Raw genomic sequence first — 23,599 nt, 5'->3', positions numbered from 1 at the left:
ATCAGTAAAAGAGGCTGAGGAGCAGCCACAGTAAACATATGTTTTTTACGTAACTTACGGTAGTCACACGACCCTTGTAACTACTTCGCTTCTTGCATTTGCATACATTTATTTACTTTTTAATCTGTCTTTTAAAACACCTTACCATGAACTTTTTTGCCCTTAACCTAGGTCACTGGTTCTACAACATAATACGACAGAAACTGCAGCCTTTTTACAACTATGCACTGTACTTGTGCGTGATTTTCTGAACATGCTGCTGTACCGCGAGCCGACACTCGACCACTTCTGCCGTTTAGGCTGGAGAGCTTGTTACATTTGACACACAAAGCAGGAGAGAGAGAAGCTATCGCTAGCTGCTAAGCTAGTAGCTAACAGAACCGAATGACATATAAACAGATGGGATTAGCGATAAAGTCGCTACAAGAAGGAGAGAGGAGTGCTTAAGGAAAACTTGCAAAGGTGTAAATAAAGCGCCCAATCACCCATTCATTTAAATTAATTAAATGAAGATGTTATGGATTTTCCATGTGAGTTGGTAGTGTGGGTAACTTTGAAAGTTACTTTCAATTAAAAATAACTTAGTAAAGTAAGTAGTTACTATTTCAGGGAGTAACTTTTTAAAGTAACTAGTTGGCCTTAAAAGTAACTTTCCCCAACAGTGTTCACAACCACTACGCTGCTTCAGCCATTGCCAGTTACAAGCCAACGCTAACAAGCTAACATGCTAACAAGCTAACAAGCTAACATGCTAACAAGCTAACACTCTTGGTGCCACAACTCTTTCATTGGTAGACCTAGCTCGAGCAGTGTGGTGGGTAGGGTGGAGGTCACGAAACCAGAATTTTGCAATGAGGAAAAAAAGAGTAGATGGACTTCTGGACTATTTCAGTATTTTATTTTTATACTAGTATTTTAGTAATACGAACACAGTACATTAAAAGGCTTGTACAAAAAAAGAAAATGCCTGTGGTAAAAAAAAAGAAGAAGCCTACATCCTACAAAGCCTTCATTATAACACAACAGAGTGGATTTACCTTCACAACCATAGTAACTTAAAATGTCATTGATAAATGAAGTGTATCTATTTGAACTGCACTCAGTTTCCTCTGTAGTCCGTTTCTTTAAAACATGTTGGACGTTGAGAATACAATGGCATTTGGTGTGTGTGAGGAAGAATCCAAGTACTAAAACATCAAAAGCTGCAGTGCAATATGGATGATTAAAAGCATACCATCTGCTCTGTGAGTGACACTCCCTCTTTCCATGTTCCAGCAGCATTCCTGAAACTAACAGCACATATATTTTAACTGTCAGACAAAGAAACAAGACACGTGTATCTCCCACACAACCCTGCAGAGAAGGGCAGACATATATTCTGAGCTGCAGTTGAAAAGTTTAAAATACCCATCTGCCTGACATTTACACAGTTATACATTAACCTGTGATTTTAAATACCTCCACTGCAGAACCAACATAGTGCTGTGTTTGTTCCCTCACCTGTTTATCCAGTGCAGATGTTTCACTTTTAGAACTTGTTGTAAATCATAAGTTGCTGGAGAGACCAAAAATGTTCAGCACTCATAATCCAAGCGTGCTTTAGTGAGAGGATAAGGCTCTGTCTTGTTTATTGACTATCCAGCTCTTCTCTCAGGTGCTGGCACTGCAAACTGAAAGGGGGGAAACAAGAATTCAACAACATCTTTGCTTGTATTAAGCTGCAGTAAAGAAAATAATAGATGTTTTAGACTCAAAAGCATATACAGTCATGTAAAAAATGATCAGACCACCCTTGTTTTCTCTGATGTCTTGTTCATTTTAATGTCTGGTACAACTAAAGGTACATTTGTTTGGACAAATATAATAATACCAACAAAAATAGCTCATAAGAGTTTCATTTAAGAGCTGATATCTTGCCATTTCCATCCATGTTTTTCTTGAAAATAACCAACCTCGTTATCAAGAAGACCTTGGAAATTGGCTAGATATCATCTCTTAAGTTAAACTCTTATGAGCTATTTATGTTGCTATCATTATATTTGTTTACAAAAAAATGTACCTTTAGTTGTACCAGGCATTAAAATGAACAAGAAATTGAAGAAAACAATGATCTAATATTTTTTTCCATGACTGTATAAACATAAATGGGTCATTTTGCACCAGCTGGGGCTTAGTGAATCACATCTGTACCCAACACTCAGGTTACACAGTAATAGATCTCAACAGGGGTAACTAAGAGACCGCCTTTATGATGCACTTGTCCACCATTAGCATGCCGCTGGCTGATCTCCTGGAGACATGCAATGACGGTCACTGGATAGCTTGCATATTAACAGCATGCAGTGATGTTGTGTGCTTCATGCTTCAAATGCAAAGCCCCGCTTAAGGTCGAGGGTGGATCTGTGGCATGAACATGCATGGAATGCTTTTCCTGCTGGCGGGCAGCTGAACCCGGCAGTGATTTCCATAGACAAGAACAAGAGACATGTTGTCACTGGGATAAAAGATTGAAAGTGGAAATGTGACATCAAGCAGAGGAGGCACTGGTTACTATGGCTGCAGTGTTATTTAATTGTTAGTTTTTTCACTGCTCAGCATTTCAGAGAAGAAGCTGATCAATACTTAGTTCTTACAGTTATCACATTCATGATTCCTAAAATACGTTCATGTGTTACTTATCGGTCCGTGGACCATTTTGAGGGCATCTTTGGAGCCAGAAATGACCATATTAGTAAAAATTAAGTATGTAGTGTGAAGAGAAAATATCTGATTGTCGCCAAAAAACACATCACAATCCAAAAAATATAAATATGATAAATACCATTTATAGACTGTAATTGCATGGTAAGAAAGTGAAAGTGTGATGTTATTTATTTATTGAAAGCTTGGATTCTTTTTATGCCTGTTTTATTTTTCAGTGGAACGTTTTTGTTTCTATTACAAGTTTCAATGCAAATGTATTCTCTTTCACTCTAGGTTTTGTTTTTAAGTACTGTATTTTCAATGCCTAAATTTAAAGTCACTGCCCTGGCTTCATATGTTTTATAGCTATGTGAAAATTATTACCATAAACATGTAACGGCTGGAATATCTCCTGTATTACTTTGAGATATTGTGGGTATTGTTGCACTGTTTCTCTTATTAACCACAGTAATTTTCATACAGTCCCTTTGCTGAAATTGCCTGCAGTAACATAATAAAATCAAAAATAGATGTTCAAATATCTGTTGTATAACCTTCCACAATGTTTGTTTGTCCTTACAGCTGCATGTTCCCACTTTCCCTCTTCTTAAGTCAGCAGACTTCTGGCCATGGGACGAGATGAACCTTCAGAGGTCACCGAATTATCTAATTCACCCATCACATCCGGAATTAGCCGCTAATCATTGTTTTGGTCTTGTGACAGTTCCCTTGCTGTCTGCATCTAGTAGCCTAGACTACAGCTAATATCATTAGCTGCCTGCTCACTATGAGCGTTAACAACTAACCTCAAAGGTACAACCAGCAACTTTTCTCTGGCTTCTGCAGGTTTGAGTGTGCTCGCTGTGGATACACTGGATTCTCTGGGTAAAAAAAAAAGGGTGACATATTTATACAATGTGAATATGATGTCAAAGTAATGTAACTATTCCATGCAGTTAGTCCATTAAATCAAAATATTTATGGTGAATTTAAAATCTTAATGGGTGTAAATATTTTATAGGAATGAATCACTGTCTCACAAGTCTCAAAGGAGGACACTTGACTACAGTTACACACATAACAGGGCGTGCTCATTTGCATGTGGTGAACTGTTAGAGAGTGTGCACAACACATTTCAACAATATGATGCAGAGAACACAGTACAATCCCTCGTTTGTGAAGCTTCTAACATCCACTTTGTGTTCTGTCAGAGTGCAAGTGATTCAACGCTACGGGAGTTTTTAATGCCATTGTTGAGTTATTGCTCATTCAAGATCATATCATGTAATGAAATTGCATCTTGTTTGCACTAGAATATAATAAAATCCAATATAGCATCACAAACTATAGCCTCATATTATGCAGCTCCTATACACCGAAACATGTTTAAGCTCTGCTTTTTGACCTGTTTTGTCATCAGTAACGTTATCTCATATTATGTGTTCCTGTGTCCTTTTCATTATTCGATCAGTTATAATGAAAAATGATTAATTCAATCAGAAATTCATATAAATTTTGACCGTAAGGTTGCACATTAACTAATGACCTCCTGCCCTCAAATTCAAAGTGAAACTTGAATTTTCGCTCTCTTAACTTAGTTTGTTTGCCCCTGCAGTCCCACATTAGTCTGTCTCCAACATTGTTTACAAAATGTTGTGCACAAAACCCAGCAGGCTGCCTTCCAACATCATCCAGAGTCACTGTTTGTAGTTCAATGACGTTCATATGACTGCCCACTTCGGTTTGTGTTGTGTTTTTAGTCCCCAGTATCTCTGGGGAGAAGGGGACAAACCAAACAGGTTTTTGCCACGTCAATTGACAAAACAGCACACTGTTGATAAAAACAACTCACTGCAATGAGGCAAGACACACGTTTCTAATTAGAAATTATAATCATTAAGTGGGATCCAGCCAGTGGTGGAATGTAACTAAGTAACTAACTAACTAAGTACATTTAGTACTTACAAGTACTGTACTTATGTATGATTTTGAGGTACTTGTACTTTACTTGAGTATATTTACTTGAATATAATAATTTTATGTAACTTTATACTTCTACTTCACTACATTTAGAGGCAAATATTGTACTTTTTACTCCACTATATTTAACCAACAACTTTAGTTACTTTTGACATGAAAAATAAAGATAAATTTAAAGTGATAAGATGATTTCTTTTTTTTAGATTAAACATCATATCAGTATATTAAGTAGTTAAAATGAGCCCTATCTTGTGGAAATGAAAACACTGCTTACATAAATGCATCAGTACAACTAATCTAATAATATACTTGGAATATATAAAACAATCTAAGTGGGTCCATTCTGCCTAACGAGTACTTTTATTTTTGATAAGTTTAAGTACATTTTGATGCTGATACTTTTGTACTTTTACTTAAGTAAGTTTTGAATGCAGGACTTTTACTTGTAGTGGAGTAATTTCACAGTGTGGTATAGTCCTTTTACTTAGTTAAATGAGCTGAATACTTCTTCCACCACTGCAGAAAGCCAAGCGGCAACCTTGAAAGTGAAGCCAATGCCAAAAAACCTGCAGTTCCTCGATCGACCACTTGAAGCTTGCTCAAAAAGCGAGTCAATCTCCATCCACCCCTATGTCAAAATGTCCAAATTTACACCAGAAATTAACAGTCTGGTATTTTTTTGTCGCTAAATTCCCTGTCCATGACAAGTATACAGCCGGGCTAAGGGGGATTTTTACATTCTTATACAACCATTTTATGGTTAGTCATTCAGCTCTAAATTATAATAAGTCTTGGCTGTGGCCGTTTTGGGTCACATATTATTTATTTCAGCATCCGGGCTTCATTCGTCCCGCCTCAGCTCCTCCCACCCCAGGGTCAACGCCCCCTTGAAATTTGATTGATCTCACTGAGCTTCACAAACGCTCTTAGAAACCCTGTTGGTGACATCATGGAGAAAAAGTTCATGTTTTACGCAGCCTATTATTGACCATAGAGCTGCAAAAGTCTTCTCCTGTTGCCCTGTCAGGATCTCTGCACAGTTGACCTGAATTTCTATGGATACAATTACTGTTCCTTGAAAAAAAAATTATACCAATTATGGCAGATTACACTGTGAATGGATAATTGTTTTCACTAATATCTTTGAATAAATTGAGTTGAACAGACTTAAAGGTAGAATCTGTGATTTTAATCCAACATCGCTCAATATGTCTACTGCTGAATTTATTGCTTCCAGTCAATTCTGACATTTAAGTGAATGAACTGAATTGCTGATTTAGTTTCACCATTCAATTTCTGCAAAGTCAACATGTCTGGGTCAACAGTGTAAAGGTAGTTGTTGAGGTGAAAGATGTCGTTCCTCGTTCATTTTCCTCATCCAAACTTTCCCAGCACGTCCATCCTGAAGGTAAATTTCCAAAGCTAAAACCACCGGAGGGGCAAATACAATCGCATCAATAACTTTGCTCATTCTCTCACAGCCATACACACAGAAACATACCCTCACACACACCACACCTCTTGTTTCTGTGCGGCCCTGCCCCCTCCTCATCCTCCTCCCTGAGGCTTAGCTGTAAAACAACAGGGGAATCCACCATGGTGACACGGCGTCCCCTGGTACTTTTCCACAGACAACATGTAGTGAGAGGTGTTGCAATATGTGTTATATTGACTTTGCACACTTATTGCCTCACATTCCATGTATTCAAGATAAAGTATGTGCTATTCTCTCTTCAGGATAAACTGGGGAAATGAGAGAAATTAAAAATTAAAACAGAACTTGTAAGAGACGAGCCATAGGGTGATAAATCTCTGTCTGCCCATTAATATATTTTACTGAGAAGTGTGTGTGTGACGCATCACTTTCTATATGTCATAACGTACAGACGTGACCTTTTCCCCACATGTACAATCCATTTAGCCATTTATGTAACTGTGGATGCATTCTTTGAGGTGCAACAAAGTCACCATTCATGTCTCCCCTCTGAGCGTTTTATTTGAGGTTAGACCACGAGGACACAAGTTCTTGTCCTCATGTGACCTGACACCGATGAGTTGATCCAAATATTGTGATTTATCTTTTGGGCAGAGTTGAGGAACCCTACAAACTGGCCTTGTTTTCGCTTCAGCAGACGCTCTCAGGAAATCACTGCATAGAGGAAAGTTTAAACGAATGCTTTAAATGTTAATGTGTGGCCACTGTAAATAAGCACGGTTAATGTAAGAACATCCACTAACTTTTGCTCTTGGTAATTCATTGCTGATATGATCTCAGTGCAACGGAGATGCACTGAATTCCTTTGCTGGAATTCTCTGTGCACCTGTCACAACAACAGAATCTGCAGCTTTGACAAAAGTAAAATGTGATGGACTCTCTAAGCAATAAAAAAACATACCAATATAAAGTAACACAGGGTTTGCATCTCAAGAGCCAAGAGGAAACTCAATGGTCTAATATGAATCTTAGCAGAAACACGTTCCTGTCTCTGGTGTCGAGCCAGGCTGTGAAAACCACAGATATGAGAGTAATGAAAAGCAGGGTTCCTGTTTGATGTTGAAGGAGAAAACTGTACTTCTCGACAAACTTCTCTTCAGCCCCAATATCAGAAGAAATGCAGATAACAGGTGAAATATGAAATAATACAAATAGAGATAGAGTCATTTAAATGATGTTAATGTTCAAAAAGATGTACATGTCAGAATGGTCTCTGCTCATATTCACATTAAACAGGTGACCCTTAAAAACGGCACCTTTTCAGAGCCAGATATCTTCAGGTTTTGGGACTGACATGATACAGTGTCTAAGACTGGAACTAAAAACTATTTTAATAAGGCCTACATTTTCGTTCGCCAATTATTTTTAATGATTAATCAATGTTTTTTTTCTTTTTTTTTAATCATAAAATGTCAGGGAGTGTTGAAATTGACAGTTCTCTTTTTATTTATTTTTTTAAATCAATTTTTCAAATAATTTTCATTTTCATTACATACACATGCATATATAACCATAGGTATAACTTAAATATATTTATTACATTTTTATTGTTATTGTTGTTATTATCATGATTATTTTTTCCTCTTTTATCTATTTCTTGGCTGATGTCCTAATAAAAAATAAAAAATAATTTAACAAATGAATGAATGAATTATTATTTATAATAATAATAATAATAATAATAATAATAATAAACAATACTGCATTTAAAAAAGTAAAAATAAAGACCAAAAAATACCTGGATATGGGATATTACTAACCACCGCTGCCAGGAAAACTTTGTTTTTTTTTAAATTGAGTTTTTTGGTTTATCCTCAGGTGTCTTGTTTCACTGGATACAATAAAATGAAATAAAATGACAGTTACAATTTCCAACAGTGATGTTATAAAAAAGAGCTTATTTTGTCCAATAAAAATGCATGAATATAATTACAATTTTTGCAAATGAAGTATCTGTAAACAGACTCTTTCAGCTCTCCGGTGTCTCATATTGTGCTTCACATCAGGTGATTCACAATTTATTTAATCAGCTAGTCTCACTGAGATTTAGATTAGACCTGACAACAATAACACTTTAGGTTATTGACACTTATTGTAAACGATGGTATGTGCTAAAAGAGTTGACCTTCTTATCTGTGCAGGTCAACACTTTATTGGCAGTTTGACACCACAGTGTGTTTGACACATCTGGTTCAACTGAAGTTCACAGGTTATTATGTAAAAACCACATAACAGCAGCAGTTTAAACATATACTTCTCACTAAGTCCAATGCAGAAAGCGGTTCAAAGTTCACTTTGTTGAGCTCACATGTTCCGTATTGAGTGTTTCATGTTTCGTGTATACTTCATGCAGCTGCTGAAAAATGACACTAAACTCTGAGCTATAAATAAATGAGTCAGGTATTTTTTCATGCTTCTTCGTAAACCCTTGTACATTTTGATCACAAGCAGGGTTCTTAATATTATTTATTACCTTTCTGGGGCTTTTGTGATATGTATGTAATATAACATAACATAACCTTGCAAAAAAAAGAAAAAAAAAAGCATGCACACTGCTCTCCAAATTCAAGTGCACACTTCTGGTTCAACTGAAATGAATACTTCCCCAGTCCCCCCCCTCAGGCTGCGTGTCTGCAAAGACTGAACTAGTTTTAGAGTCATATTTTACTGACGTGACCTTTGATCCCTGTCAGGTAACCATGTGCCTGGGCCATGTTTTGGGACAGGCACGTTGATATCTGTCTGCGTCTGGGTCCCGGGTCAGCAGAGTTCATGAGAGGGGGTGGGGGAGTGCTTGTTAACACATAGCACGGCCTCTTTCACGACCAAGAAGGAGTGGGGAACAGCTCAAATCTGTTCCAGGGTTGGCTGGACGCATTCTTCAGATGTGCCCTCGAAAAAACAAAAAAAAGGATGTGTGTTTGGCTCTCAGAGCACAGACACACCTTATCAGAAACTTGATCTTTCTGCTACTTTTGTGATTTTTAAAAACAATTTTTAAAGGGGCACTCCACCAAATTGACTGATATTAGTTTACCTGTTATTTTTAGTATCTTCTGTCTCTTTGGAGGAGCTTTTGAATAAAATAACACTGATGATGTCATAGTGATGTCATCAGTTTTATTTCTGAGTTGGCTTGGAGACTATATATTTAAAATAAACTAATAGTTGACTTTGAAAGAAGTGAGATTTTACCTGCCAAGCAGGGTTTAAGGACAGGCACGATCAAGTTGCATTGGGGGAAATGTTTCATTTTTGTAACCTGAGCCTTACTAAGGACTAAAAGTCTGGCTATCTCAGCCTCTTTTGCTTTCATTTTTACAGTCTCTTGAAACCAACAATGTTTGGCTTTTAGTTTCACAGGTGAGACGAACAGGTGTCCTAAAAAAAGTGATACGCTGGAATTTGTAGGTATGGTAAGTTGTTGTAAGTTATTGCAATTTATTAAGGTGTGATGTTTGCGTCATGACGAAGACTTATATCTGACGTGTAGGATGAGAATGTGAACACCAGGAGACTGGTGGTTATATATATATATATATATATATATATATATAGAGAGAGAGAGAGAGAGAGAGAGAGAGAGAGAGAGAGGTGTGTGAATCCCCAGAGGCCCCACGACACGATTTTATCCCGATACTTGAGTCACGATACGTTATTATTGCGATTTTAAGCATTTTGCGATATGGTGAGTATTTTGATACAATATATTTAACTGTTTAACTGCATTTTGCGTCCCCAAAATTAAATTCAATCAAGAATTGTTTTGTCAAATAAGAAAATTCTCAGTTCTGAGTTGGGAGGCAAGCAATGTTTGTAAAGAGGAGACTTGTGAGAGGTCATTGAGGTAGTATGACATCAGAGGTCACATGGCCGCTTTGAAAATCACCATGACACATTAAAAAATAGCCTAACTTTGCAGCGCTATTTCGTTAACTTCCCAACACGATATCCTGACACATGGTGCCTAGAGATTCCTTAGATTTTCTAGTTTCATATGATACCAGTGTCTCTAGAATATTCCTAAAAGTGAGACCAATACGGCCTCTATAACGCTGAAAACGGCGGTCTGTCGGAACACTAAATATCGATACTTGATTCAATATAATATTGTGACGCAAAATATCGCAATACTATGCTGTATCTATTTTTTCCCCCACCTCTAATATGCTATATATATATATATATATATATATATATATATATATATATTTAAAGAAATCTATATTGGTTGTAATAAACTGCACCTCTTGGCTTAAGATTACATAGTTATATAATTTTTAGTGCATTGCTTTTGAGAATGAGAGCAACCTGAAGCACCACAACAGTTTGAGGTGCAATAATGAACTGGAGTGTATTTGCATTAAATTGCCTTTAAATGAACTCTTTGAACAATGTCTGTGAACATATGACAAACTTATTTCCTTCTACTTACAGCAGATTGAGTTGATAGCCACATATATACTAAGTAAATATATATATACATACATACTAAAAGTTATATAACAGGTTGTTGTCATTCTCAAAAGCAATGCACTTAAAATTATATAACTATGTAATCTTAAACCAAGTGGTGCAGTTTATTACAACCCATATGGATTCCATATATATATATATATATATACATTTTGTCTTGTAGAAAGAATAAGAAAAAATATTCCTTTTCAGGGAGAAAAACTAGCAGGTATGTATTCTGAAGTCCAAGCAGAAGCAGCATGTTTGTGTAGATTAGACTCTGAATGTATAGATATTTATCACGGAGCAGTTTGTGTGTTTCACATTTGCTCTTGCTTATCTGCCATTGCACTGCAGACAACCCTTTAATATGACATTTAAGATGCTGCGGCGATATGAGCAAGGGAAAGGCTGACTGATCAAATCTATGCATCCTCTTGCCTGCAAATAAACAACCAAACCAGGAAATCAGACCTTAATTTTCTGCCACGGTCTCCAACTGACTGAAAACGTTCTTTCTTCTCATTCAGACCAGAAAGTCTCGTTCTTTTGAAAGGATGTGAAGATGAACCCACAGAAACTTGGGCCACTAAACACAACCGCAGGGGAAAAACATCTCGAGCGAAAACATTAACTAGAAATAGACCTCTTTGTTGCCATAGCCACCTGAACAGCTGTAATTTAGACCTGTTGAGTTGCACTGCACATCCATTGCAGAGGGGGAAAAATATTTTCTGAAACATATCATAATGGTAGATGACTTTGATGTTTTTCTTCTCATTTTACACTGTTTATGTGCTGGTGATAATTCTAGCAGCAATATATTGTGTGTATCAGACTTCTGTAATCAATAAATAAATGTTATTTTAACTGTCATTTGTGTTAAATGTCACTAAATATGACCCACACATGTCATGTGTCTCTACCCAGTTTTGAAATGACGTTCCCTGCAAAAACCCTTGCATGCTCAAGACCACTGTTAACAATAGGCATAAGGTAATATTTACTAAATATATGCAAAAATGTCTAAATATTTTCTTTCAGTAACGAACATGCGGTCCTCAGAAAAGTCACAGCTCCCAGCTCTGTGGCTCTAAGTGACTGTGGTTTTGTTTTTTCCTCCCACTGAATCATCTAACCTCTCCGAGTGTTTGTTTAGCAAAGCCTCACTGCAGCTTACTGTGAGAGTGAAAGGTGATGCCAACAGATGGTAATTCTATATATTCAGAAACAGCCAGAAAACACAGAAAACCCTGTTTTGTTTTTTCACCATTAGATTTGACTGATTCATGAAAAAAAGAAGTGAAATAGGGAAAAATGATCATGTTATGTGTTTGAGATAACTTGCCATAATTCAACATTGCAGTATTTCATTAAGATAAGTTCATTTAAACGTAATGACTGATACTTCATATACTGTAAGACCACATGTGCCAGCCAGCTGTATTCCAGTTTAGCATACTGTGCAGGGAAGCTGAGAATATGTACATATGAGCAGGTTGCAGAATAGATTAAAGTAACACTTTGCATAAGGCACACAAAATCTGGTGTAGTTACCAAGGAACGAGTAAGGAACACAACACTATTCTTAAAACAAAAATAATAATAAAAAAAAAATGTGTACTGTCTCTATGTTATTTAGAAGTAGATATTAAAGGGGTAGTTAGGATTAAGATAAGTAATACACTGCTGTGGCAGTGGTGGAATGTAACTAAGTACATTTACTCAAGTACTTAGGTAAAATGTTGAGGTACTTGTGCTACTACTTAAGTATTTCCATTTGATGTAACTTTATACTTCTACTCATTCACTCTACATTTAGAGGGAAATATTGTACTTTTTACTCCACTACATTTAGCTGCCAGCTTTAGTTACTTTTTAAGATTTAACGTGAAAATCATGATCAATCTAAAGTGATTAGACATGTTTTAATTAAACCTCATAACAGTATATTAAGTAGTTAAAAAGAGCCCTACCTTGAGAAAAATTAAAACACTGTTTACATAAAAACATAAAAACTAATAATCCAATAATAGATTTAAATATATTTAACAATCTGAGTGGATCCATTCTGCATAACGATACTTTTACTTTTGATACTTTAAGTACATTTTGATGCTGATACTTTTGTACTTTTACTGAAGTAAGTTTTGAATGCAGGACTTTTACTTGTGGTGGAATAATTTCACAGTGTGGTATTAGTACTTCTAGTACTTAAGTAAATGATCTGATATCTTTTTCCACCATTGTGCTGTGGACGGGGACAGAAGCAAAACATTGAACCCTATTCCAAAAAAGTTGTGATGTGGCATAAAATGTAAACATAAATCAGAAATTTGCAAATCCATTTGTGTCATACATTCATCTCAAAACTGCACAAAGACAGTATAGTTTATATTCAAACTTTTTTTTTTTGCAATTAAACACTGAATATGATGCATTCTGCTGTTAAATTTACATAGTATCCCAACTTTTTTACCCACCTAAAAATAATCCACTTATAAAGAATCAGTATCACTTTAAGTGTGCGCTATATTTAGAACATTTTCACTGCTTTACCTTGCTGTCAGACAGCCGTGTATAAGTTTAAATGGGCTGAAATGAAGCTGTTTCATGCTCTTGTCAAAGCCACCAGACTACAATGACGAAAACATGTAGTCATGTCATTTTACCTCTCAGGACACGGGAGTTGCTTGTCTAGCGCTGCCTCAATCATTTAGTTTGTTTGTGCTATTGTGACTTTCGTGAATCCAAAGCAACCCTTTAAAAAACCAAAGTCGCACAATAAAACAAACACACTAACCGATGAAGGCAGTGGTCGACCGGCAACTCCGATGTTCTCTGAGGAATAATTACTGTTTTTCTCAGTTGAGTCTGGTGACTTTGAAGACAGCTGGAACAGCTGAACATCCCCCCCAAATAAACTTAAACAGGGTTGTCTGATGGTATGGTAAATATTGGTAAGGTAAAATATTCTGAATATAGTGTACATAGATTTTAATTTAGGTGGGACTTTTCTAGATGGCTAAAATATATTTGGCCCCAGCTGTACATTGCTTAGCTTCTATGACGGCACTCTTGCCTGTAGTCAAGTGTGGCGTTCCAACTGACATCAACTGCCATCGATAAATACCTCATATAACACATACAACACCACTTCAATAAATCCAAACTATCCCTTTAAGAAAGAGGTCAGCTATAGCAACATATTACACACTTCTTCATTAACAAGAATACTATGAAGCAATGTCTTACATACATCTTATATACATCAGTTCTTCATTCTGGGTTATTCAGAAACTTCTTGTTAGTTATTCAATAAAAAGGTTAGTTCCTTATTTGTTGACTCATTCATCGGTAAGTACTCAGAGTTCTGTGTTACTCATGAATATACAGCTGTGATGGTGAGACAGGAAGTGGTGGGAACACAGACGAGTGCAAGTGTGCCTTCTGGGGAGTTGAGGACTTTACAGACACACGCATGCACGCACACACACACACACACACACACACACAAACTGCTTTCTATAACCTGTGTGGCATTAAAACAGGACGTCACAGTGGTGGCATGAAAGGAAGCACGGACTAGAGATGAGATCAATTTTGACAAACAGTTAGTTCCCAGAAGGCCAATGAAATGATCACAGCAAATGTATACATAACCAACCAAGAGAAATTATTCACACACACGAGCTTCGTTAAAGAGCTTCTGTATGTAGAAGCTCTTTAACCAAAATTATATTTTTAATGCTAAAATATAATTATTATTGTTATCCATGAATTTTCACATTTACTGTTTTACAAAAAACTGTAGAAATAGTAAAGCACGTTATTTTTTTCCTGATTAAGATGTCAAAATATAGTTATTTACTTGCATCCCTGAACAGAAAAATTAGTTTTAGTGGTTGAAAGTTATGCTTGATCAATTTCTGAAGCCCAGTGAGCAGGCAAAAATTTGGGATGAATTCAGTTTATTATTTGCCAAATAATTACCAATAGCATTTTAGTTTTAAACACGCTTTTGAAAGACATATTTATGATTTCTCATTTTTATGACAATTGATCTAATAAATTTGTTTAATAAAACAAGCTTAATTATATATATATATATATATATATATATATATATATATATATATATATATATATATATACACAGTTGCCTTTTTACATGAAAAGATTGTGACAATGTGATTTATTCTTGACAGATAAAGTGTATATCTTATAAAAACTTTATTAATGAATCTCTTCCAAATATATCACAATAAAAATGAAACAACAATTGTGTCTGAAAACAAAATTATTCCAACTTTATGGGGCGACTGTATATATATATATATATATATATATATATATATATATATATATTTTAAATGTTATAAATAACTCCCTGGCTGGAAATTTTTTATTTTTAATAAATAAATATTTTTTTATAAATATATATTATAAATGTATAATAATATATATGATTTAATATTTACAGATACATTAAATATTGTGTCATATACTTAAAAGAAGAAACAGTAAAAGCACTGCACTGCAACTATATCTGGCAGCTAAAATGCAGCTAGTCAGAGTGAGCAACATATAAAAACACATGGCTAAAGTATGTGGTGGGGAGATGTTAAAGAAGGGAAAAATAAAACGGAGGTATTACATTTCAAATTATTAGAAGATGACTGACTTGTATCAACTCTTAGCTTACCCCGAGTAGGTTTACAGCGAAAACATGCCCTCGTATTCCCCACGGTATTTATAACTCGGTCAGCTGACCTTGCACTTGGACGCATCCACTACACAGGGAGATTAACCAACTTTGAGAGAAATGATTTAACTTCTATTATAGCTCACATATTTTATATCAACCCAATACATGTGCTTAAATAATAGTTCTAAATGAGCAGTCATATGTTTTACCACAAAATATTGACGGCAGAGGGTTGAAAAGAAGGAGATAGTGGTGAGCAGCTCCCCCGCCCTGCAGATAATGGTACGGTCTTCTGTTGAAATTCCGAGAATTGAGCTGCTGTGCTTCTTAGAACTGGATTCTGAGAACTGGTGATGCACAGAGTTTCGAGGAAACTTTTACAAGGTGACTTTTTTTTCCTTCCTATTTTCTCAGCATTAGGTCAGTAGTGTAGTGAAGGAGCAGATGCTCATGTGGCTGCTCCGGGGCTGGAAACTTTTCAATATTTTGAACATTTTGTGATGACTTAAAGCTAGAAGTGAACTAACAGATTTGAACTATGAACGTTGACTGACAGCTGAACTGTCTTTGCCTGTGTTTTAGACGGAAGTGCCACTTTAAGCAGTGTGCGGATTTAATTTTATCACTTGTACTCTAATGGCTGCCGTTAGGCTGAAAACAAGCAACGGTTCTGAAGCGTGTACAAAGAAGCTTTTAGCCATGTAAAACCTTTAATAGTTATATTTGAGATAGCATGTGTCAAGTTAGACGCTGACGTTACTAAAGTGGCGCAACAGGACATGTCTGTCTGGCTCTGTCACTTCTATTTTTCTCTGCGCATTTTTGTCGAGAAACAATCTTTTCACTTCACTAAATGTCTTCAGCGCAAAGCCGATGATTTGCTCTATTCGTGTCAATCTAGCTAAACCTATTTAAACACATAATTAAACAACACGGCAGTCTCCAGACACGACAACTTAACACTGTTTCTAAACTTGAACGGACTTGTGCTGGCCTGCTCGGCTTACAGCCCAAGTTACGCAGCAACAACTAACTAACCACTCCTTGAAATCACGTCCTACTAACTCTAAATCGTGAAGTCTTGGTTCAGACTAGATCAATATTTGAGGTTTAGAGATAACTCGAGAGATTAGTTTAGCAGCAGGAGAGCAAGTGTTAATGGGTTAAATGAGATGAGTTCTACTTATATCGGGGAACAGGAAACCTCTCTGTGTACTGGCAACCTAATCTGAGCAGCCAGGACGGAATGTGCTCAACGTCAAACACGTTTACAACCTCCAGGCTGCAAGCTGCCAGCACTCAGCCTGCTCTGTACACACTGAACCTGCAGAGAGAGAGAGAGTACAGACATGAGAAACAATATGTTCACCTTATTTTGCCCTTAAAAGTCAGCGATGTAGGATTATATTGGAATTAAATACATAGGTTGCACTTTTATCTTCTGTGGCTAAGTTTTGTTGTCGTCTCAAAATTATGATAATCGTTTTTCTAAATTATAAAGATGTTGACCCACTGACAAATATCACTTTTTTTTTTTTTTTCCAATAATAAGACGTTAAAAACATTCCCTATGTAATAACACCGTCGTTATGGGCCAATAACAAGTAAAGCATGGCGCACAAGATTCAGTGAAACTCCCTTTTACTTTTGTCTTAGCAATGGCGCCGCTCTTTGACAAAACACTGTCAAGACACTTGTTAGGTTCAGAGCTTGTTGTGATGGTTTTGATTATAACCCTTGAAGCTAGGTGATTTGTATTAGAGAAGTTCAAGCCAGAGGTGATTAAATATTGAGAGTGCTTATTGTGTTATATAAATGTTGGTTTATGCATAATTTAGTGTTTACAAATACTTTATTACAAACAAATAACTAATTGGCTTAACTTCTTGGGCCTTTAGATGATTTCCTCACTGGACCAGAATGTAGCAATGTTAAAAAAACAAAACAAGTGTTATTTTATTTTCTGGTTGTTTTTGCTCATATTAGTGCCAATATGCCCACATTGGGTTTTTTTTCTCCATCCATCCTATACAGTATGTGCACCTCTCCCATGTGTGGCTTTATTTAGAAGCAGATCACCTTTAAATTATATTTGAAAATATTTGATTTAAAAAAAAAAAGCTTTATATGTTACTTTTTTTGCATAAATATTGAAATAACAGCCAGTACCTAATTTAAACAAACATTTTAAAATGCATATAGACCATATCAAGTGTACATTGACAATAAGGTGGCACCATGTGGCCATGAGAGGCAACTGCACTTTGTGCACAGTGCAGATAAGAAAACTGCGACCTCTTTCTTTTATTCTTTTTACACGTTGTGTGTTGGACAGTAATCTAACATGGTTTTAGTGATGATTAAATGTTAATACTATCCATTGTGAATTTATTGTGGTGTATCTCAAACCTGGTAACCTAACCAATCTATTTGTTATTTTTGCCCTTGCTCAGATTGTGACAGCATGGCCACGACTGCAAATGGCTGCATTCAGTTCACACGCCATGCAGGCGACGTCCTGCTCAACTTCAACCGTCTCCGCAGCAGGAACATCCTGACGGATGTCACCATACAGGTGGACGGACAGAACTTTCATGCTCACAAGGCCATATTGGTGGCCTGCAGGTATGCACCTTTATAACACCTGTTTTGTTCTGTTTTTTGTGAATCACTGCCTCCACACATCCAAACTCTCTTATTTCGTACCTCATTCAAAATTAATATTTTTTCTTATTTGTGCTCATGTTTAACACTCCTCTCTTTTTCTCTTACAGTGGCTTCTTTTATTCTGTGTTCATGAACCCCAAGAACGCAAACCTTAGTGCCATCAGCTTGGACCCCAAAGTGGACCCCAAGGGTTTCTCCGTCCTGCTGGACTTCATGTACACATCCTGTCTGGACCTAAAAGACAGTCTGGTCCTGGCCACCATGAATACAGCCCTCTACCTCCAGATGGAACATGTGGCCGACACCTGCCACAGGTTCATGAAGACCAGGTAAAGGAAAATATGACAAGACAGTCTTTTTGGTAGAAATGGAATGAGTGTGAGTCAGGGTAATAACTTGTCATTGAATCTTTGTCTGCAGGAATCAGATTGAAGAGGTACAGCTCAACTCATCACATCTGGCTGAGGAGATCCCTGCTTTGAGGCCTGTTGATGAGAAAGAGCCAGACTTTACAAACAACTACACATCAACTTCATCTGCTCTCTTGGAGTGCAGGGGCTACCTCCCCAATGTCTTCAGGGGGATCAACACCTCTGGCTCCTATCACGTCTATGGCGACCTCCACGTCCCTGCTGGGAAGACCGAAAGTTCCCTTAAGGTCAACGACCTCCCCAGAGGCGGGGCTTTGTCCCAGAAACAATGCTCGCAGGTACCCAGCGACAACATGGCTCACAATGAGTCCACCACAATCATCTCTCACCCTGTGCCATCCCACCCCAACTTCCCCACCAATATCATCCGATCTGCAGCAGCACGTGGGAGCCTTCAAACATCTGTCTCTCCCATGGAGGAAGACAGCATTCAGCATCCACAAACCAGCTGCCTGAGATTGTCTCCAGGTTTTAGTAAAGGAGTGATTTGCAGCCCTCAAAGCCCCCTCCGATCTGACTGCCAGCCCAACTCGCCCACGGAGTCTAACAGCAGCAGAAACGCCACGCTGAGCCTCACGCAGCCGCCAGAGTCCCCCAAAGACGCCAAGGCACGCAACTGGAAGAAGTACAAGTTGATTGTCATGAACCAAACTCCTGATGAGAATGAAAAGGAAGTTCAGGGAGATGGCGGCGACGCTGCAGCCATGTCCCCGACACTGAGCAGCGGACACAACGAGGCCCAGGCAGAAGAAGCAGCCAGCGAGCACAGAGAAGAAATCCTCATGTCTCAGAGTGTCGACAGCTGCGGCAGCAGCACCTGTAGCAGCATCAGGTAAGACTCATTGTGAGGAACTTCATAGCAAATGTTTGAAACTAAATAACATTTATTTTAATTCTGTGGTCACATTTTTGTGTGCAGTTACCGCAGATGCTCGTCCTGTGGCTGCGACAGCCCACAGTGCATGGAAATGGGTCACCTTTCTCCTGACTCGTACAGCCGAGATGACACGACCAAACTACACTCAGAGTATTCCTCCTCCAGCTGTGGTAAGTAGACTCCACAAGTGCCATGCTATAAAACTAAATGTAAAGGCCCCAGAACAGACAAACCAAACACTGGCTGTAGAGAGGACTTTTCAAGTATTCATTTGGTTGCAATCTGCAACCTCACCACTAGATGCGACTAAATCCTACACATTTAAGTTATAATAAGGATTTGACAGAATTATTTGACTTAAATTCACATTGATTCTCTTGCTTCTCCATACAGACGGCAACATCTACTTCTGCAACGGGTGTGACTCCAAGTTCTCAGAGGAAGATTCCCTGAAAGAGCACATGGCCCAGGTGCACAGCGACAAGCCATACAAGTGTGACTTCTGCCAGGCTGCCTTCCGCTACAAGGGCAACCTGGCCAGCCACAAGACTGTTCACACCGGTAAGATGAATAATTCCTCAAGTTGACCGAACGGACACGTTTTTGACCATTGAAACATGTTCTTACAGAGACCCAGAATACAAGTACGAACCTGAAAATGAGCATGTTATGTCCCTTTTAACTTCCAGGTGCGAAGCCCTACCACTGCAACATCTGCGGCGCTCAGTTCAACCGGCCAGCCAACCTCAAGACCCATACCCGCATCCACTCCGGAGAGAAGCCATACAAGTGTGAGACATGCGGCTCCAGATTTGTCCAGGTGAGGAAAAAAACTCAAAGCTGTGCCAAAGTCAACCACTGCCCTTAATTGTATTTTATCTAATCTCATGTTGTAATCTTCCTCCAGGTGGCCCATCTTCGTGCCCACGTATTAATTCACACGGGAGAGAAGCCGTACCCTTGTGAGATCTGTGGAACTCACTTCCGCCACCTTCAGACGCTCAAGAGCCACATGCGCATTCATACTGGAGAGAAGCCTTATCATGTAAGCCTCCTAGTCAGTCCCTCCCGTCTTATCCACTGTGTCTGCCAGCTAAAAGGAGAGTAATCCCTTCTCCCAAGTGACCCGGGTGCCTATCAATAGTTATAAGTCCTGAGTGGTAATCCTGCAGAGCTATGAACTCTAGCTGTTGGGGTCGGGGAATGAAACTGTCCTTTTTAAAAAATGTGATTCTAAATAATTTTTCTCTTTTTTCCTCAGTGTGAAAAATGCGATCTTCACTTCAGACATAAGAGTCAGCTGAGGCTTCATCTCCGTCAGAAGCACGGTGCCGTCACTAACACCAAGGCTCAGTACCGCAGGACTCCCAGCAACATCATCACAGGCCTGGTGAACGCCTGCTGAGCCCGCTACAGCCCCGCTGTGTTGTGTTACTTTTGCATTGGCCGCCATGTTGTCAAAAGATTTTTTTTTTGTATTTTACAAACAGAAACATAAATATTATATATGTTTGCCCTTTATGCATTTGTAAATGATGCACATTATGTAAGCTCTTTGGTATTTCAAAGATTGTAGAAGTTTATGCTTTTGTTGTGAATGTCTAACAACAGAATGTACATGTTGAATGTGAATTTGAGCAGGCATTTCTCTATTTCGCTACTCACTTAACAGAATGTCAGCATTGAAGGACAGTCCTCTTCCTCATTCGGATTGAGAATCACTGTTACAGTTTTGTTTTAGATATTGATATGAGTTGCCCCAGCAATGTGGTCACAATTTATGCAGTTATTTTTTTGTAAATAAGATAATATATATTTTCAGATTGCCATCTGCTGGCAGAGTACGAATATATTTACGTTAAGTTTGTCATAACACAAGGGCTTGTTGTTTTGCCATTTCATAGTTTGTGGTACGTATTGTAATATGTACAGATTGTCATTTATTGCTATGTAGATATTTTCTTTTTTTTTTCAATCATTTCTAGCCTGTTGGTATTTTGCACATACTCATAATGCTGTAATTCATATATTTTCATACTTTTCATTCAAATATTTCTACTTAGAATGTTCTTGACATGTTAGACCCCGTGCCCAGCACTTGCTATTTTCCTATTTATATTCTAATTTTTCTTTGCTGTTTTCTTTTACATTATGGTGCTGCAATGATCCACGCTCCCCAGCTGGTTCATTAAAGTTTGCTCGTATTTTATCTAACCATATGTATTATAGTGCACTCACACAAACCAGTGTGTTAATAGTGCCTTACATTCACACTTCTCTACTTGCTACCTTCGCAGATTAACTCTTAATGCGTTATGACTATAAGAAAGCCCCGGTAGTTATTAACTGCTGTTATGATGCATTTCACCTCTGGTACTTTGCCCTGTTGTCATGTGTATGCATGTCTGGTACTATTGTTTTTAAAGCTGATTATCTGTTGAGTGTAGCTCTTAAAATGCAGATACACCAGGCCTCAAGCTAAAAACGCTCAGGAATATTAGTAATATGTGAGCAAATGTCTTTGTAACTGCAGATTATATATATATGAAATATATATATATATATGACATGAAAATAAAAAGGTATTATGTAGTACTTGTTGCAGTAATTGTTTTCATTATCTTCAAGTTAAGCCTTTAAATACTCTCGCTGGTGTGCACTCCTATGAAACATCATTTATTATCATTGGTGCTTTTAGTTAGCCTGTCTAATAGTCTTGTGTGTAGGGAAAAGTGGTAAACTAAGGGTGCCAAAAGATGACCTATTCATCATTAATTACATAATTAAATGCATAAATCAACACGTAAGAATATGAATTAGATTTTTAAATGACATTGTAACTATATGAATGCTGAAATAAATTTGACATACATATAGATACTAAAAAAATAGTTTTGAAATTTAGAAATACAAGAAAAAAATGTTTAGAAATTATTTATTTATTTTCCCATTACCTATTATTTGTAAAATCAATTCCTTATATATTTTAACACTGTATTTATAATACAAATGTTTATATCAGCATCAATTTACTTGTTTATTGATGAATGTGTAATTTTATCATCATCTATAAAAATCCAGCATATAGTTAATTGGCAAAAAATAAACACTCTAATTTACCTCATTTCTGAATCGATTACATAATTATCTCAGAATTCTGAGAAATTCTTGTTTTGTTAAATAACAAGATAATTATCTAATTATTTCAGGAAAACTGCAATATTTTCCCCCCATTTGAGACATATTCATTTGTATTCAATCCCTCATCTGTTTCACACTTAAATATTTACACAGTCAGATTATTAATTATAGCATTTACTTGATGAATGAGTCATTTTTTCATTCTGGTAAACGCAGTCAGATTAAACAATTCTACACAATTCTACAATGTCATTTATCAGGCGCTTTTATCCAAAGCGATTTTTTTTTTGAATATCCTTTTTATTGCCAAGTTCACATTGGCTAGAATACATGTTTCACACAAAGCAATCATAGTTTTATATGCTTTTTTGGTATACAAGAAAAAAAAACAATAAAAGTTAAAACAAATCAAAACCAACAACAAACAAACCAACAAAAAACAAAACTAACAACAACACGGCAGCATCTTAAAACATAAATAGATTGGATATGACAAAATGGCGGATTACCACACAATTTGGGTACAGTGTCCAAACAACAGCAACAAGAAAAAGAAAAGTGCTGACCTGAATTGGAGATTTATAGGAGAACAGCAGCAACTAAGACATAAATGGAGCTTTGCGTATGCCATCAGATGAGATCCATACATTATGGCAGAGGGAAGGATCTGCTTCCAGTCAGTATGATCACTTAATTGGAATCATTCAAATTTTAACATGAACCTCTCTCAGGTCCTTCAGAAATTTTAATACAGGCTTCCATACCTTATCAAAAATTGCCCACCTGCCTGCGTTTTTATATCGGAGTTTCTCCATACATAAGGTCTCACTGAGCTCCCTCATCCACATTTCAATTGAAGGAACATTATCTGACTTCCAGTGTCTTAGGATAAGTCTTTTAGCCAAAATGACACCAAAACAGAGAGACTGTTGTACAGACTTTGTACTGTTAGAGTACTCAGTCGAATCACCCGCTGACCCCAAAATGGCCACCAAGGGGCAGGGTTCACACCTCCTTTTAAAAGCATTTGAGTAAAAATCAAATATTGAAGACCAGAATGAGTGAAGACTGGGACACGTCCAGAGTTGATGAGTGAGTGTTCCAACCTGGTTCTTGCATTTGTTACACAATGCTGATATATTAGGATACATTTTGTTGATCTT

The 23,599-nt window shown here is 37.2% G+C and overlaps 1 protein-coding gene across 1 annotated transcript; it reads left to right on the top strand.

Moving 5' to 3' along the window:
* The first annotated feature begins 15,628 nt into the window (after nt 1–15,628).
* On the top strand, nt 15,629–21,016 carry bcl6ab (BCL6A transcription repressor b). Its single transcript, XM_059344543.1, has 9 exons — nt 15,629–15,704; nt 17,774–17,945; nt 18,095–18,316; nt 18,408–19,250; nt 19,338–19,465; nt 19,689–19,856; nt 19,985–20,115; nt 20,203–20,340; nt 20,557–21,016. The coding sequence occupies exons 1-9, from the start codon at nt 15,674–15,676 to the stop codon at nt 20,698–20,700; spliced, it is 1,977 nt and encodes a 658-aa protein (XP_059200526.1). The 5' UTR covers nt 15,629–15,673; the 3' UTR covers nt 20,701–21,016.
* Nucleotides 21,017–23,599: the final 2,583 nt, after the last annotated feature.

The sequence above is a fragment of the Centropristis striata genome, chromosome 11 (genome assembly GCF_030273125.1).
Source record: "Centropristis striata isolate RG_2023a ecotype Rhode Island chromosome 11, C.striata_1.0, whole genome shotgun sequence".
In the NCBI taxonomy this organism is placed as follows: domain Eukaryota; kingdom Metazoa; phylum Chordata; class Actinopteri; order Perciformes; family Serranidae; genus Centropristis; species Centropristis striata.
This window is presented reverse-complemented; position numbering and strand designations above follow the sequence as displayed.